The sequence below is a fragment of the Diadema antillarum genome, unplaced genomic scaffold, assembly GCF_040938485.1.
Source record: "Diadema antillarum isolate AM-2024a unplaced genomic scaffold, OU_Dant_1.0 seq00001337_RagTag, whole genome shotgun sequence".
NCBI classification, from domain to species: Eukaryota; Metazoa; Echinodermata; class Echinoidea; order Diadematoida; family Diadematidae; genus Diadema; species Diadema antillarum.
Window position 1 is genome coordinate 488,284 of NW_027272106.1, and position 18,665 is coordinate 506,948.

At 39.9% G+C, this 18,665-nt stretch overlaps 1 protein-coding gene across 5 annotated transcripts in view; it reads left to right on the forward strand.

The window, feature by feature from the left end:
* The window catches only part of LOC139708454 (band 7 protein AGAP004871-like), a 168,427-nt gene that overhangs the window by 102,072 nt on the left and 47,690 nt on the right, over positions 1-18,665 (forward strand). For 4 of the 5 annotated variants that reach the window (XR_011709356.1, XM_071620406.1, XM_071620408.1 and 1 more), the window contains exons 2-3: positions 7,825-7,931; positions 18,344-18,416. Coding sequence is in view for 4 of the 5 variants with exons in the window: in XM_071620406.1 (XP_071476507.1) it covers positions 7,825-7,931; positions 18,344-18,416 (180 nt within the window). In the remaining variant the exon portion in view is untranslated. Of the gene's footprint in view, positions 1-3,233; positions 3,370-7,824; positions 7,932-18,343; positions 18,417-18,665 lie in introns of those variants that run through there. The other variant, XM_071620407.1, reaches the window with a different exon arrangement.

Here is an 18,665-nt window from a genome sequence, read left to right on the forward strand (position 1 = left end):
AAAGAATACTCTTTAATTAATGATTAAAAATTCCATGCTTTCTTGTTATTATTTGTGTGTGTGTGTGTGTGTGTGTGTGTGTGTGTGTGTGTTTTAGCAGGTTCAATCACAGATATCTCATATGGACATGAATGGAATGGACATGAATGCAATTAATTCATTTTGCAATGAAACTCTTCATGTGCAACCATTTGTACAGAACTGCACATGCTGTGAAGCGAATCAGAAAAAAAAAAACCCTGCCTTTTTCTCACATTAAGTAATAGAAACACAGCGCAGTGGAGGGTAGACACCCACACAGACAGGCCATGTGTTAAAATATTTGCACGACGAACGACTGCCTCAAAATTCTGTCACCTGTCCACACGCTCATGTTTCTTGGCGATCTTTGCTGAATTGATAGATAAGCAGACAGCCAATGCGACAAGTATGAAGAATGTATGGTATTTGATTTGACTGATGGGAAGAGCAGGTTGAAGAGACAGCTAAACTTAGCACACTATGGTATAAACATTAGGCTGGTATGTTCACCAGTTAGAATAATACTCAAAATGTCCCAACTGTGTCAATGAGCATGTGAAATATACATTGATATATTCTTTTAGATAATTTCTACATGTGTAATTTTCCAGACAATGCTTCTCTCTATATATATGTATAATGTCTCATAATTTTTTAGCTTTTTTTGTGATATTAATCACCATGTTACACTGCTCTTCAAGGTAGCCAGAAAGAAAAACAAAATGCCATATTAGGTAACTAAGGTGAAATGGATCAAAATGTCCTTGTCTGTTAGCCTACTAGCCCTTGTCAAAAATTGAGTTCTACGTTGAAATATATTTTGATATATTAGACAGGGCTCAACACTAACGGTGGCCCGGTGGCCCAGGGCCACCAAAAAAATGCACATTGGGCCACCAAAATTTCAGAAATGAAGAATGTGCTGACCTGATCGGGCCACCAAAAAAGGTCGGATGTTTCCCTTTTGGCCACCAAAAATAAAAGTTAGTGTGGAGCCCTGTATTAGAATATTATAGGACAAAATTGTGCTAATATTTAAGTATACAGCTGTGCTATTTGCAATGGACCCATTTTGTCATAACGCCTGATCTCCTTCATTGTTGACTGTGTCTAACTTTCTGACCAGTATTGTGAGAGTTTCTTTTTTTTTAAGTTAAAATGGGTCAAATCTATGAAAGCTTATTGTCTTTAAAAAATGAAGATTTAAGGTCACACAATCTCTAAATGATGGCAATATGAGGCATCTCACACAGATAATGTTAAAAGGTTTTTGTCTTTCAGATTAAAAATGGGGCAAACTGTTGTGAAAGGTTATTAGCTAGAAAATTGGAAAATCCGAAGTCAAATGGTAGATGGCAATATCAGGCACACACACACACACACATGCACTTTGTACACATGTGAAAAAAACAAAACAAAAACAGCAATGATACTGTATACGCAAAATATTTCATGAGGTTTTTATTTTCGCGAATTTCGCAAGTCAAGTGCTATTCGCGAAAGTAAAGACACATGAAATTATTGACTCTGATCAAGCTATAAATGTGGCATACACGTATACATTTCTCCATTCCTGGTACAGGACTCCATGATCGCGAAATTAACCGCTCGCAAAATCATGGGAAAGTTCCTATTCGCGAAAAATGTTGACTCGCTGAACATATGGCGTATACAGTAAACCACACTATCAGCAGCTTGGGCGATGGAAATGATGTTAGAAAGATAAAATCCTTTTCTTCTGAATGAGACATTGACATAATGATCCAGACTGAATAGATTTGTCAAGTAAGCTGCATATAAAAGAAAGAAAGGTGCAAACCCAGAAATTGATATTCATTGAAAATATCAGGTTTATGAAATGACAAGACACAGTCAGACAAACAGGTAGACAGACACATATATGTATATACATAGATGCATATGTATAGATAGATAAAAATGAAGAGTTTTATTGCAAAGTGAACTAAGTGCCACTTTAAAAATTTCAGAGTAAGTCCATAATCAGATAGAGCAAAATTAAACCTTTCCAGTAATACCTCACTTGTGACATAACAAGGAATATTAAGAAACTATGATTACAAATATTTGGTATTTTCTTATTATTTTCTTTGTTTTTAGCAGCTTTAATAGCAAATATCTCAACCTAACAAGAATGGAGTTAGCTTGTTTTGCGATAAAGCTCTTCAGATATAATTATGCTTATGTTATGAGGAGAGAGAGAGAGAGTAGAATATGACATGTATTCATGCTCAAGTTTCTTTTTTCATGACAATCCTCTGGATCATACAAAATGTTGAAAGAATGGAAACATTGTTGAGGATATAGACTACAAGAAGTTCTCAAACCAGTTGAGCAGTGGGAGCTGAACATTGTGAATATAATATGAATGAAATATCAAATATCCAAATTGCTCACTCTGATGAAGGACTTTGTACTTCCTGAAGGGAGAGAGTTAGAAAAGTAAACAATGTTTTCAAGTTGAATATAAGAATTGAGATGTTGAATTCATATGATGGCTTTCAATATTTTATTCATCATATACTTCAACATGCATTGCTATCTAGTTTGTGCCGAGCCAGTTTCTTTCATAACGTATGTGCAATTGTATTTAGACTATGTATCAAATCCTTTCTAAGTTATATATTGAAATATATTCATACACATGCATTTATACCTTAAAACAATGTATATTGTATGTCTATTTCATAATAACTGTATATCTCATATGTGCTCAGCACGTGTGTATAAATTGGTGCTATTGCATTTTTTTTCTTTTCTATATCTTTGACACTGTATCTATAACATCCTTTCATCATTCTTCTCCTTCTGAAGTTATACTACATCATGCATGAACCCAGGTACTCTCGAAATGCCTGCTGGGTGCATGATGCTTAGAGATAGAGTCTCACAACAACCCAACACGCCAAACACAAACACCCATACACGGACACTCACGCCACACATATGTACACGGCCCGGGGACAGCATGGTGCAGCAGTATATTGCATGGCACACACACACACACACACACACACACACACACACACACACACACACACACACACACACTATCGACATCCACTGCATCAGCCACTGGATGTCGATCTGTCCCCCCCCCCCCCCCCCCCCCATGATGAGCACGTCGCGCTGTATTTTCTCCCACTCAGTTGAACTCTCACAAGCCGAGGGGAAAAGACTGCATAATATTTTTGTGTATATGCCTGCACCAGCCAGCTAGCCAGCCAGGGAGTGTAGACATAGGATACAACATCCCGTGCGAGATGGATTCCAATAAAGCCGAGAGCTCGAATGTTTGGAAAGAACCTGCGTTTACTTCCATCATTGGAGGTAGTGGTAATACTTGTCCATGCCCTGTGTTGCTTTTGTAGTTCAGACAATTGTATATGTCTGCATGCTGTGTGCATTTTGTACTATTGTGATCGCGTTTGCTTCTCAGCATCATACAGTGTGAATTCAGGTGCAGGGGATGGCATGTAGCATTCTTGTATTTAAAGCGTCCTCGTGGGGGCATACAGTGATCAAAACAATGCATTATTGCAATGTCAACATATGTTGAGATCAGCTGAAAATGTTTTGTTTTGGAAGAAGGGTAAACAAAGTATTGAAAACAGATAAATTAAGGTAAAATGGAGTCATATAATCCAACTAGATCTTTTATGCCTGCATGTATTTACCTCTCGACGTGATGATTATTTGGGTCAGCTAGATATTCGACCTCTTTTGCCATTATTCCTATTGAATGTATACAATTGGAAATAGAATCGTGGTGTAATTGCTGAGATGAACAGACTTCTCATTTTCAAATGCATGGCCATAAGTATGTACAGTAATTAGTATAAAATTAGGTTAAAATTGTTAGTGCCAGGACAGTGTGAGATGTAATCTTTCATATATGAACCATGCATTTGACTTCTGTGTCTCCAAAATAGACTATATTGCTTCTTTAGTTCTATCTGTCTTCTCCACCCCCCTCTTCCCCCTTTCCCCTCCTCCCCCCCCCCCCCCCCCATTGGTAGTGCTCTTCTGACCCTCTTGACCTGATCTATACCCTCTTGTTCCTTCGATCCTTTCAAACCTCTCTCTCCTGAGACATTAAAGGAATGGTATAGTTTTGGATGGAATGGTGTAGTTTGGGATGGAACGAGACTTCAACTTTCTAACATTTTTTTGAAGATCATTTTTTTTTCTCTTATGAAATGTGAAAGAGCATAATTATAATTGTAAGAGGAATTCAAAGTTTATTTGAAAAAAAAAAACTAGTTCATAGTATTCATATAGAACCATAGTATTTTGTTACAACAGAGATATCACAGATGATATTATGATTATTGCATTACATTTTCTAGTATAAATCTCAGAATGTATGGATTTCAACCATCTAAAATAAGAATGTTTTAAGATAAGCCATTCTCTTGTAATCCCAGATGAATCACAATGCACTATCATTATGAAGATTTGAATACTACCCTCATCTTGGCATTCATTTCTCCTTGCTCTACTATGATTGCCTTGAAAAATGGAAGTGAAATCAGTCAATTGGTGAAACTGGCAATATTCGTGCACATTGCATCAATTTCAGCATGCCAACCAGAGTTTCATACTTGTAGAGATTTTCATGCACCTTTTTAGCATCTTCTGAAGGATTGCAAAGCAAAATTTTAGATGAAAGAAAGTTTGAATTAAAATTACATTGTGATGCAAATATTAAAGGGACTACAGTACTGGTTGAGGTAAGGGATACATGTTTTGAACATTTCTAAGTGAGATAGTGAGAAACGTCTTATGAAATATGAAAGAGCATGTAATTATAAGAAGGATTCAATGTTTATTTGATGAAAATTGGTTTTGAAATGGCTGAGATATCCAAAAAAGGGATAATAATAAAAGGCAACAGGCCACAACTTTATTAGGATCTCTTTGTTTCACCTTGTTTTTGGATATCTCAGCCATTTCAAAACCGATTTTCATCAAATAAACTTTTGATACCCTTTAGAATTGCATGCTCTTTGACATCTAATAGAGCGGTTTCTGAATATCTCGCATAACGTTCAAAGCTAAATCCTCACCTCGACCAGAACTGTACACACCCTATAAAGACAATGTCTAGAGAAGGATGTAATATGAACATATCGTGCACAGTTTATGAATTAACCTTTCCTACAGCATCACAAATTAAAATAAGCCCAAATCAATTCAGATTGCTTTTTTTTTCCGCAGGTGCATTTGCCCAAAATACTTGCTTTCTGGTTTCTATGGTAACCAATCCTTTATCTTTTAGTGGAACAGGAGACCTTGCTGAGAGTGAGAAGGTCATGGAATGTTGCATGTATAGTGCTCTGAGCCAGTGTGCCAGAGAAATGTACAGGTCACTTCTTTAAGGCATGGTTGTTCAGATTATAAAGTGTAGTGTGCATTATTCCTTGTGGCGTGCTCAGCCGGAGGCCCATTCAGGGTCAACACTCAACAATAGATTCTCATCATAGGATGTTGCCATACACATAGAACACTACAACTTCCATATATTTATATCATATACATAAGAATATTTTGTAATGATAATAATGATATGATAATCATAAATGTATGATCTTACATGATAAGGCAGCCCTTTATTGCTGTATACTGCTCTGCCAGAAGGCCCATTATTATTACTCCAGAATTACCAAGATACCCATTTTACATCTGGGTCAAGAGGAATATTGAGTGCTAAACATCTTGTCTAAGGGTGAACAGTAGGCCAGGCAGGATTTGATCCTCAGACATTTTGTTTACAAATCTAGTGCTTTATCCACTATACCACAGAGCTCTCAATGTGAAGAAATTTATGGAGAGTAATGCCTGCAAGTGTTATAGTGAGCACTATGGATAGTGGCACAAGATGATATCTCTTCGAGTGGTAGTATGAAAATTATGGAATTCAAGGGGCAAACTATAACCTTGCTTGAAAAAAACTAGGAATAATAACCCCCAAAAAATGCACACACACAAGATAAAAATAGAATAGGGTAATGTGTGACTGCAAATGAAACAAGTATGCATTGAAAATAGTGATTAAAGAAAGTACGTCATAAAGAAATAAAGATTTCAATCCTTCGCCCGTGGGAAAATGGTGGGTCCGCAGTTACTGTACAGGATCTGTGGTGCATTCATTAAAATAACAATCGTAACAGCAAGAACACTGAAAATGATGATGATTATAATGATAATGATGTTACCAAATACAAACTACTATTACTACTATGGTTCTACTACTACTACTACTGCTGCTGCTGCTACTACTACTACTACTACTACTACATTACCACTTCTAGTACCAAGCCTAACATTATTTCTACTGCAACAGCAAATTGTACTTCTACAACTAGTAGTTAAGTATTGCTACTACTGCTAGTACTACTACTACTTTTATGAATTGTAGAAATCACAATGATGATTATACTTGTAATTCTGATAACAGCAGGTGAGATAATGACAATGATACTGAAAATGTTGATTGAGGTTACACAATCAACAACAGTTACTGTCACAAAATCGTTAGTGATGGTGATGACTAAAATGTAAAGATTGCCTAATGGCAATCACACCCTCAGCAGTTCTAATGTGTGCACCAAATGGTGTCAGCATTGATAGCTGAGAGGGAGGTGAGTTGATGTGATGACAGAAATCATCCATGACAAGTTGCTGATTGGCTAACTTGCTGCCTAGAAAGACATAATCAAACCCCTGTGATACTTAACACTCCATAATCACAGCCAGCATTTGCTCCTCTATATGCGAGGCGATGATATCATTTCGTTCGGGGACCGAGCACCGGGATAGAGTCAGACGATTCTAATTTCTGACACCATGCATCATTCTGCAGATCGTCATCATCATCACCATCAACAACACTCATCTCCCCCACTGCTGAAAGGCAGACTGCCATTACCTCATCACTGCAAATTTGTCCGTGTGAGCGAGTCTGGATATTTTCTCAGCAAATTAAGGCTGGCTTTGAACGAGAGTGTCATATCTTCCCTTGACGGAGTATTTGCCATCCGGTGGATGATTTGGATCATTCAGTCTGCTTCCCCCTTTTTTTCCTTTTTTTCTTGTTTTCTTTATTTATGGAGAGTGAAAGAAAGAGATATTAACTTTAATGTCACCATATGGCTTCATTTGTCTTTTACATGAAAGACCTGGCACAGGTTTTAAATCAGACAGAAAAAAAAATGTTAGTAATTTGACTTCTGTCTTTGTGACTCTACTCAAGATAGTATAGGCAGGAATGTAGTATCATTAATTGTCTGTGAAGAAAACACAAGAACAAGTTGTGAGTCTCAGAAGAATTCAGGGTTTATTTTAAAGGAAAAAAAATGAGAAAAAGAAAAATAATTCAATCTTTTTTGTACATAGTAAATGTGTATATCAGTGCATTGGATTCAAAGTCTGGGTGTTATTTCATTTATTCCAAGGTTCAAGTACAAACAATGTAATGATGTAAAACCCTGAATGAAAATTATGTATGTTCATCTTGATATCAAATTACCATCATCATCATTTGTGGAAAAAGAAGGGTTTTTAAAAAGTAATCAGAAAAAAATGAATGATGAGATGCAACAAAACGAGAAAATATTTGTTGTAAATCCATTGAGGACAGACTGATTTTGCTATAACACACATTTCCCATAAACACCTGCCCAAGTATACTCGAGACTATAGTCTTCAATGTGTCAAAGAAAAGAAAAAGAGAAAGTTGTCAATGATTTCACATTAAAATCTCTTTTATCTGTTTTCTTGCAGCTGGTGAGCCTGATGGAGGAATAGGATGTTGTGGGATGATCCTTACTGGGTTGTCATGGATACTCCTCATCTTCACTCTGCCTTTCTCCCTCTTTGTCTGCATTAAAGTAAGTCAAATATACTGTAGAACAGGAATTTTTTGCTTGCATAGAATTTTTGCAAATTTTTAGAGTAGCCACGATTGAGAGTAAAATGCATTCATTATTGTTTGTCTACACAATGCATTGAACATGAGTGGCGATTCGCAAAAGTTCCATGACACACAAACAAAAGGCCGTTTAGCCCCAATACATGAAAATTTCATGCCACCAATGTTTCTGATTCTAGTGGTGTACCTTATTCCTTGTTACTGTTTACCCTCCCTCGCCCACGCTCTTACTTTTTGTATGCCATTGTATTTTTTCCTGTGGTCAATTAATCTTATTTCTTCCCTTTACTTCCCTTTTGTGTATCAGTTTCTCCTCTATCATGGATTGTTTGTTTCTTATCTTTGTGTTGCTGTCATTTGATTATTGTGAGTTGCAGGATTTAAATAGGTGTGCAAAGAGCATTTAGATTTTAAAATACATTACTAATCAACAATGCATTGTGACTTTTTCGTTGAAAAGAAAGTTGTACGATGATAAATCTTCACACTCCAGGCAGTTTTGCTGCAAAATTGATATGAATGAAACAAGAGTTCAGTGTGTCCTCTCAGGGGAAGGAATATATCTTCATTATTTACTGAGTGGTCTGTCACCCTTCTTGGATCTATTTACTTTAATTCAATACATTTTTTAATACAAAATGTGATTATTTTGCCCCCATTTTGACTTCCACAAATCCATCTTTGTGTATACCCGACAGTCAAGGTTGAAGTCGAATGAAGACATCAAATGCGTTGAAAATAAAAAGTCAGATTTTACACTGTGTATAAGAAGTAAAACCCACATGTACAGAATACTGTGGTGCACATTCCTTCCAATGTGTCAACTCTGCAAGAACAAGAATTACTCACACAAGGTACCTTTAAAATAGTCTGACACTTCTGAAGAGGACTCTTTCCGAGGTACCAAGTGGGGGAAATTATACTAATAAACAAAATTATGTGCATAATTTGCTTTAGAAAATGATGAAGCAGATCCTGCTCATGTGATAAATCATTGTGAGTAGATAACACAATTAAATCTTGCCCAATCACCATTGTGAAGTAAAAGTTCTAATGACCTGTCATTATACGGTACTAATGACCAATCCTTATACTCTATTATATACCTCATATCGTCGCTTGGGCGACAAGACCTCGTATCTACAAAATGTCAAATGTTCAGGAGAGCCAAAAAACATGGTGGCCAAAGCACAGTGGTGAATGGGACAGCCATTCCTTTGACATGCCGTAGTGGCTTCATTTTTGGAGTAAGACAGTTGGGATTTGGACAGGACATCACTTAACCCATTATTTGACCATTAATCCAAAAAAGTCATTTTCACCAAAATTGCAGATACAAGGTCTTGTCACCCCAGCGACGATATATAAATTGCTCTCATCTGATTGGTTAAAAGTGGAGTCATGAAAATAGCTGTGCCCCATTTTTGATCAAAATGACGTCATGATTTACTGTGCCCGGGCATAGAATCACCTGTGCCCTGTAAATAGGTTTGGAGACAGTCGCAACCCCGAACACATAGATCACTCATATGTACGCACCTATGATAATAACCGCCGCGCTGTCGATCAGCATTGATTATGAGTGCTGTAAAAGAGAGTAGAATCTGTATTTTCAGTATCTGTATTTCGGAATCTATATTTTTGGTATATAAAACAAATAATGACAGCTTGATATTCGGGGCACAGTTAAAATTATGGGCCCAAGGTGATGTGAAAACCATAACTATGCTCGAAGCAAAGCTGAGGGCATAGTTATGGTTTTCACATCACTGAGGGCCTACCTCAAAGCAGTCATTATTTGTATACTAATGACCCGACCAGGTCAGGTCGGGTTCTTCCCTGGCCTTACGGCCTGGGGGGACCTGCTACTGGTAACCTGTAGCCCAGTACTACCTGTCTCAGGGTCGAGCTCTCGGCGACTAAACCGTAAACCCCACTGGCTTCCCAGTAGGGAAGTTACGGTGAGGAGGGTGGCTGGACACCCTGATGGAATGAAAAAGAAGATCCATCTTAAGGGCGTATGAGCTCAAACATGAGCCACCGGCCATCCAGCAACACGGAGTGGAGCCCCGATAGGCGGTCTGTGGATAAACTCTGTCAACACTTCGGCAGCTCCTGCAGCCAAACTGGTGCCAAACGTATTGCAGCGCATTCCTTTGGACTCAATCAGCGAGGCCGAGAGGGGTCCTCTGATGCATGGGCAACTCAGGGTATCCATATGTATGCCCAGGCTTATACCCTGGAGAGGTCACTCCAGTTTCGCTATGCAGCGTAAGCACAACACGGAAGACAGCAGTTACGAGTTATAAGTCCAACTTGATTGGCGTAAAGTAGGGCGCTACGGGTTGTCTTCGACGGTGGGAGAGGCCATCGCGTCTCATTGGACAGCTACCGCCCGCCTCAAGCTGGGCAGCCCCCAGCCAATAAGGTGCTGACCCGCCACAGTCCACCTGCTTCAATGGGTGCTTGGAGCTAGAGCAAAACTTGAAAAGTGGACTGTAACACTGCACCAGGCAAATCAATGAAGAAGACAAAGAAACTACCTACCCTACGTTTGGCAACATGGAACGTACGAACTATGTGCACTGGCCTTTCTGATGACTTACAGCAGATTTCTGATGCAAGGAAAACTGCTGTGATTGACCTCGAGCTTTCCAGACTTAATGTTGATATAGCAGCACTGCAAGAAACCAGGATCTCATCCAGTGGTTCTTTGCAAGAACAGAACTATACCTTCTTTTGGCAAGGAAAGGCTCCCGACGAACCATGTCTGCATGGCGTAGGTTTTGCTGTGAAAAATACCCTTCTTTCGTCAATTGAACCCCCATCAGGTGGATCTGAGCGTATACTGACCTTGCGTCTTTCAACGTCTGCAGGTATGGTCAACATCGTGAGTATCTATGCCCCTACACTTTGTTCATCAACAGATGTTAAGGATCACTTCTACGATGATCTAGATGCTGTCATTAGCAGAATTCCTACGTCTGAACACCTGTTCCTACTTGGTGACTTCAATGCAAGAGTTGGAGCTGACTACGAATCATGGCCCGACTGCCTTGGTCAACATGGCATTGGAAAACTAAATGAGAATGGTCAGAGACTACTTGAATTGTGCTCATATCGAGCTCTCTGTATCACCAATTCCTACTTTATGACCAAATCTTGCCACAGAGTCTCATGGAAACATCCACGATCAGGCCACTGGCACCAGTTGGATCTCATAATCACCAGGCGTGTTAATTTGGGCAGCGTCCTCATCTCCCGCAGTTACCATAGTGCAGACTGTGATACCGACCATTCTCTTGTATGTAGCCGAGTTCGACTACAACCAAAGAAGCTGCATCGAAATAAGCAGAAATGTCTGCCTCGCATCAACACCTGCAACACTGGAATCCCAATGTTGGCTCATCAGTTCCTTAATACACTCAAGGAAGACCTTTCAGACTGCATGGAAAAAGGAAAAGATAAGGATGAAGACTGCAACTCAAAGTGGAACAACCTTCGTAACACTATCTATACAGCGGCTCTCTCTACTTTTGGGAAGAAACTAAGGAGGAATCCTGATTGGTTTGAGGAAAATGCAAGTACAATGAAAGCAGTTCTGGATAAGAAACGTGAAGCCTATCTAAACTACAAACTCAATCCAGACAGGGAAACACTATCTGTCCTGAAAGCTGCCAAGAGTGCTGCGCAAAGATTAGCCAGAAGTTGTGCAAATAACTACTGGATGAAGTTATGTCACAATATCCAACTTTCCTCTGACACTGGGAATGTAAGACGAATGTATGAGGGAATCAAGAAAGCCATAGGCCCACAGATTAAGAAGATTGCCCCTCTTAAAACAAAGACAGGTGAAATCATCACTGACAAGGTGAAGCAAATGGAGAGATGGATTGAACACTATTTTGAGTTGTATTCAAGGGAAAATGTTGTCTCTGAACTTGCCCTAGATGCTGTTGACTGCTTGCCTATTATGCATGAACTTGATGCCAAACCAGCTGTAGAGGAGCTTGGCGATGCCATTGATTCACTCGCAAGTGGAAAAGCACCAGGAGAGGACGGCATAACCTCTGAGGTCATCAAGTGTGGGAAACCTGTTCTCCTTAAACACCTCCATGAGTTTTTTTGTCAGTGCTGGGAGGAAGGTACAGTCCCTCAGGACTTTCGCGATACCAGCATTAGTACTCTGTACAAGAACAAGGGAGATCGCAGTGACTGTAACAATTACCGTGGAATCTCTTTGCTGAATATAGTTGGGAAAGTTTTTGCTCGTATTGTTCTGTACCGCCTGCAGTTCTTGGCCAACCGCATCTACCCTGAATCCCAGTGTGGTTTTAGGGAAGGCAGATCTACCATTGACATGATCTTCTCTCTCCGGCAACTGCAAGAAAAATGCAGGGAACAGAAGAAACCACTTTATGTAGCCTTCATAGACTTAACAAAGGCTTTTGACTTAGTTAGCAGAAAGGGGCTCTTCAGATTGCTCCAGAAGATCGGCTGTCCTCCAAAATTGCTGGCCATCATCTCTTCATTCCATGACGGCATGTACAGCACAGTGCGATATGATGGGTCAATCTCCGCACCTTTCCCAATCTGTAACGGGGTGAAACAAGGATGCGTCCTGGCACCGACTTTGTTTGGTATTTTCTTCTCTATGCTGCTGTCCTATGCCTTTGAGAATGCTACCGAGGGTATCTACATACACACAAGATCTGATGGCAAGCTGTTCAATCTGGCCCGTCTGAAGGCAAAGACCAAAGTGCGTCATGTACTAATCAGGGAAATGCTGTTTGCAGACGATGCAGCATTCGCAGCTCATACAGAAGAAGCCCTCCAAACTATCATGGATAGATTCTCGCAAGCATGCAAGGAGTTCGGACTTTCAATCAGCCTACAGAAGACCAAAGTCATGTGCCAGGGAGTTGAAACCCCTCCCTCCATCACTATTAACAATTACCAGTTGGATGCTGTCAACAGCTTCACTTACTTGGGCTCAACCATTACTAGCAACATGTCTCTGGACGCTGAGCTGGGTAAACGTATTGGCAAGGCCTCTACTGTTATGGCTATGCTCACCAAACGAGTATGGATGAACAAGAAGCTTACAGTAAACACCAAAATCTGCGTTTATCAGGCTTGCATCCTGAGCACATTGCTGTATAGCAGTGAGACCTGGCCTCTGTATGCATCCCAGGAAAGACGTTTGAATAGCTTCCACCTTCGTTGCCTTCGACGCATACTGGGCATAACTTGGAAGGATAAAGTCCCAAACACTGATGTCCTAAAACATGCTAAGATGTCAAGCATGTTTTCCCTGCTGAGTCAAAGGCGTCTACGATGGATAGGACATGTGTACAGAATGGATGATGGTCGTATCCCAAAGGACATCTTATATGGAGAGCTTGCCACTGGTTCCAGAGCTATTGGTCGGCCAAACCTCAGGTACAAGGATGTCTGCAAGCGTGACATGAAAGCAAATGGTTTGAAAGTGGAGAGTTGGGAAACCATTGCTGCAGATCGTACAAGTTGGAGACTTGTCGTACGTGATGGTATCATACATGGGGAAACACAGAGAAATGCAAAGACACTGGAATCCAGGAAAGCTCGCAAACAGAGGTCAGCAGCTATGCCCATAACATCCCCACATCCAACCTCTTTTATTTGCAGCAAGTGTAGCAGAGACTGCCATTCAAGAATTGGCCTTTTCAGCCATAGTAGGAAATGCTCCAGCAAGAAATAAATTGAGTGTCATATGCAAGGTATATACCATTGTCTCACGAGACAGATGGATGCCAACAACAATGACCAGTCATAAGCATAATTACATTATAGGCAAAGCAAATGCCTTGTCATGTGTACGCTCTCAGCCAATTGGTTTATTAGGTTTTGCTACATCGTTTCATAACATTTAAGAATAGTATTTAGTCTAAAACACTAATGGTAAAGATGGACATTTTATGTGCAGGCCGATGAGTGATGTATAAATGACCACTCATTTGATAATAATAGAAAGGGTTGTGAAAACATATTTGTACATATACCACATGCATATTTGATCTGACAAGATTAATAATCATGGTCAGAAAGGACAGCCATTGGCAAGATAAATACAAATATTGATTATGGGGCACACCTTTTAAAAGTCTGCGCATGCAGAGTGTGCAATATGTGGTTCAGGCAGTGAAAAAGTGCATGTTTTCCCCTTCTTGCAAAGCAACGTGTGAAGATTCTATTATGGGAATTTCAGCAAGTTGTACTCTGGTGTGATTAGATTGATGTATTGGAGTACCCATGAGGCGGGTGTAGAATCATCCCTCAGGCGGCAGACTTGGATTCATATTAACCCATTGAGGATGGACTGATTTTGCCATAACACGCATTTCCTATAGACGCCTGCCCGAGTATTCTCTGGACTTGTCTTCAGCGGGTTAACCCCCACCCCTACCATATTTTCCTCCATACCCCCCCCCCCCCACACACACACACATATGTGCAGTCAAAAATCTATTTGGTTCACACATGTACATTGTATGTGTGTAGATGCTGAAATTCAATGACAACAGGATAAAACAAAATGAATGGAGTCATGAGCAGCATAGAACTACAATTGAAAACAAATCATTAAGGTGAAACAGTACTGTAAACATTCTGAAAAGGAAACCTATGAGAAGTGATGTAGGGCCTACCTGATAAATGTATCTACGTGAACAAAATGGCCTGTATCTAGATGGCTACCAGCAGAATTAGACATTTAATGCACAGACTACTAGAAAATTAATGTGTGTGGGTGGAGAAAATACATAATTTTTACCATTATTTTATTTTCTTTCCACACATGGTTGATGGCATGTGATAAATGCCCTCTCCATATGGCAATGAAGATAATGTTTTGGCAGCCAACAGTTGCAATTTCTGTCCTTTTCTTATACCCTGTTCAATATTTGTAATTGCAAAGGCACATGTATGTCAAACTGGAAAATCAAATATGAATGAAGTTTGGCAACAGTTCTATTTCAATAGAACTTGCTGATATATGCAAAACTCTGACAAGTGTGGAATTGCAGTGCAAAGGGAAATACTTCAAAGCAATGCTTGTTCAGTGTTCACATCGCTTCTAGCACGGGAAGGGTGCACTGCAATCACAGAAATGAATCCACTGAAAGACTTGTATGCCGAGAAAGTACTGCACACAGGCATACAATTTACCCAGAGGGAATAAGAAGTGAATGCAGTGGGTCGTACATCAAAAGCAGACATGATGTGATGTGCTAGCAGGATCAGATATAAAGATAGGAGGAGAGTGTTCGTGCCTTTTTTTGTGTGTGTGTGCATCTTCCGCTATCTACGTGGGGGCCTTCCATAATTGGACCGTGACATTTTGAAAGAAATCTCCTGGTCTTTGGCTTATTGTTGGTTCGCCTTGGCTTAGCGTAGCCGCGGCACCCCGTTGTGATCTACCAAGAGTCCCAGGAAACAGGTGCAAGAGCTACACTTAAGCACCTATGGATGCCAGTGGTATCACGGGGATGGTTTCTTTTCCGTCTTCTCTCTGTTTTCGTCCTTTTTTTTCGGGATGGGGGGTGGATTCCATTTTCTGCTTGACACATACTTGAGCATGCTAATTGGATTCCTCTACCCAGCAATGGACGTGGGGGTGTGAGCGGCTGTCGTCATTGTTGTTCGACAGAGAGGGGGAAATTGGGTTGCTGGGAGGCAGAGGAGGACGAGGGAGGCAGAGGAGGACAAGGGAGGGGTGGGCTGGTAGGAGGGACTTTATTTTCTCTTGTTAACTGGAGTGTGACCATGATTGCCTGGTGTGGAGGCTAAGGATGCCCATCCTTGGATGTGTAGCTTGGTTTCTCCCTTGATTTCCTCTCCCAATCAACCTTTGTTCGATGGAGATTGGGAGGAATAATCAGGGCCCCGTTTCGTAAAAAGTTGATATGATAGCAACTCTTGCTGGGATGGCAATTGTCATGGTAACGGCAAGAATCCAGCTTCCTGATTGGCTGTTGCTATTGGAAGTTGCCATTCCAGCAAGAGTTGCTATCCTAACATCTTTTATGAAATGTGGCCCTGAAGCTTCACAAAAAAATCTCATCAGTGCATTGTTTTGTTGGTTGAAAATGATAAGGGCATCAAGTTGCCACTATTCAAAGGCTATAGTGTTCAAGGCACCTTAGCCCCCTTATCATTCTCATCCGCAGCTCATCCGATGTTTTTTTTTTTCCTTTGTAGCAGAACTGTGATGTTAATGAAGCTCTATTAGGGAATACTCATACTTAGATTTTCATAACAAAATCAACTGTTGGAAAAAAATGACTCAGTGTTAAAGTTCATTCCTACATACCTCTGTTGCAAGAATACTGCTTAAAGTCTGTTGAACATCTAGACCTGCAGAATTGGACATGAAATGAATTATGCATGTAAGAGGAGTTTTATGTCCAGGGGAATAATATTTCTACTGGACAGGAAAGATATTTCAGTTTCAAATAGATGGAATTCTGGGACTGCAGTTGGCTTGTTTTTAGATTCTGAGAGGAAAAAATCTTTATGTTGATTTCCATTGTGATAATATTTGCATTATCTAAAGTCTCATTTTGCAAGTAGTTTAAACCAATTTTTCTTTGTCTGCTTACATAATTTCCTGTTGAAGATTACAGAATAATATCCTACAACAACCCACCATGCTATCAAAAATGTATATTTTCCATTGAAATCTCCCCCCAAATAAGTTGAAATCATGTGAACAAGCAGAGTATAATAGGAAGGTGAGGAGATATACAGAAATGGTCCAAGAAATATCACGTTGAGGACAAGTCCTGAGTATACTCGGGCAAGCGTCTATGGTAAATGCGTGTTGTAGCAAAATCAGCATGTCCTCAAAGGGTTAAGGGCGCATACATGTATCTACAATTGTATGTGTACATTGCCAGCAGTGAGAGTGTATTGCGCAGGAGAAGATTTGTGACCCGCTACAACAAAAGTTTCCAAAAGCCAAGGGGGATTTTCTGTAAATGACATGACATTATTTCCTTACTCTTCTGCTTTGATTTCATATATAACACAACTCAAAAGTACTCGGATGCAGAGATATTAATCATTTTATGAGACCATGTTTAGTGGTCTAGGAAAACAGCGTTTTGAGAAAACTTACTTCAAAGTTTTCTTTCCGATGCAATTGTGATCAAGGGGAGGTAAGACAGTTTTCATCTCTTGACAATAGAAGGTCTGCTCCTAGCAACCTCCGTGATGTTCATTCAAGCTTAGCGCCTGCGTTCTATGCACGACCAATCAGTAACCAAGATGCGATGCACTGACCAATAAGATCACTCTCTCATTGCCAGGGGCGGAGTCTATTTGCAGCGCTAAATCCGAATCTACGGACACGTTGTTGTTCCGTTGAAAGTCTGAAAATCATAGCCCAGAAAAATGCTAATTTCTCGTCTTTCCCTCAATCATTTAGCTTCAAAATTTCCGCAGATGATAGACAAAAAATTAGACTACAACATTATGCCAACAGCAGAAATTTTGAGTGATCTGACTTCAAACTCAATTTTCTCGGCTCAGAAATCAGCAACTTTTGGATCCTTTTGTTGTGGTGGGTCACATTTGATTAGAGGAACCGGAGGTTCTAGCACATTTTCAGTGGATGACTATGTTAGAATCTTCATCTTTCCTGTCATCTACTTGAGCCTCCCCTCCCCTCCCCTCACCCCCCCCCCCCCCCCCATCCCCGGAGAATTGGCAGGATCGATTTCAAAATAGGCCAGAAAAGATGATGAAGTATTTTCATGCAAGGCTGGCCTTGAGGATTTTTTTCCAAGTGTTAAAAGAACCTTAACCCTTTGTGTATCAAATTTTCATGCAGGGCATATGTAATAATGAAACTTTGGTCAAGCATAGAGGCATGTGGACAATCTGTCACTTTCACAGACAGAGGTGAAGAATCATCACAGACTTCAAAAGAAACCATAAGGAAGAAACCTGCCTTGTATTTTGATACAATTTGTTGAGGGTGTGAAAGCTCATTATCTTTTTGCCATTGTATGTTTTGTTCCGGTCCCATCAGTAAACTGGAACATTCATGCAGCTATGTCAAATTTTATGACCTGTGTCTTTCACTTACTGGTTTGTTTGCATGTTTGTTTTTCCATCATTTAACTAGCTTTGCTCCCAGGCTTCATTTTAAAAAAAATTTCTATCAAACAGAAATGCACTTCCGAGATTACTCCCGTCAAGTTAGTACTTTACACAGATGTCATTAGAATACTGAAACGATGTGATAATTTAAACCAAATATCTGTACTCTCCTGACGTTGATCATGAATATTCGTTTTGTTGTTCCTTTTGTTCTTGCCATGCTGACAGGTTGTTCAGGAGTATGAGCGTGCTGTCATATTCAGATTGGGTCGTCTGTTGCCTGGAGGAGCAAAGGGACCTGGTATGTGGATGTGTGGTTGTCTGTCAGTGTGTCAGTTGTGCAATACAAGATCAAGTGGAAAGCTCTTTAAACTTTACCATATCGCTGTAAATTACTGCAATAAGAAAAAATAGCAAGTAGAGCTGAAAGACCAAAAATCATTCATTACATGGTTGGTGTGGGTTTTTCTTTTGCACATATAAGATAACGAAATGGGAGTATACGTAATTTGGCCACAGACTGTCTTGAAAGAGAAATAGATTGTTATCC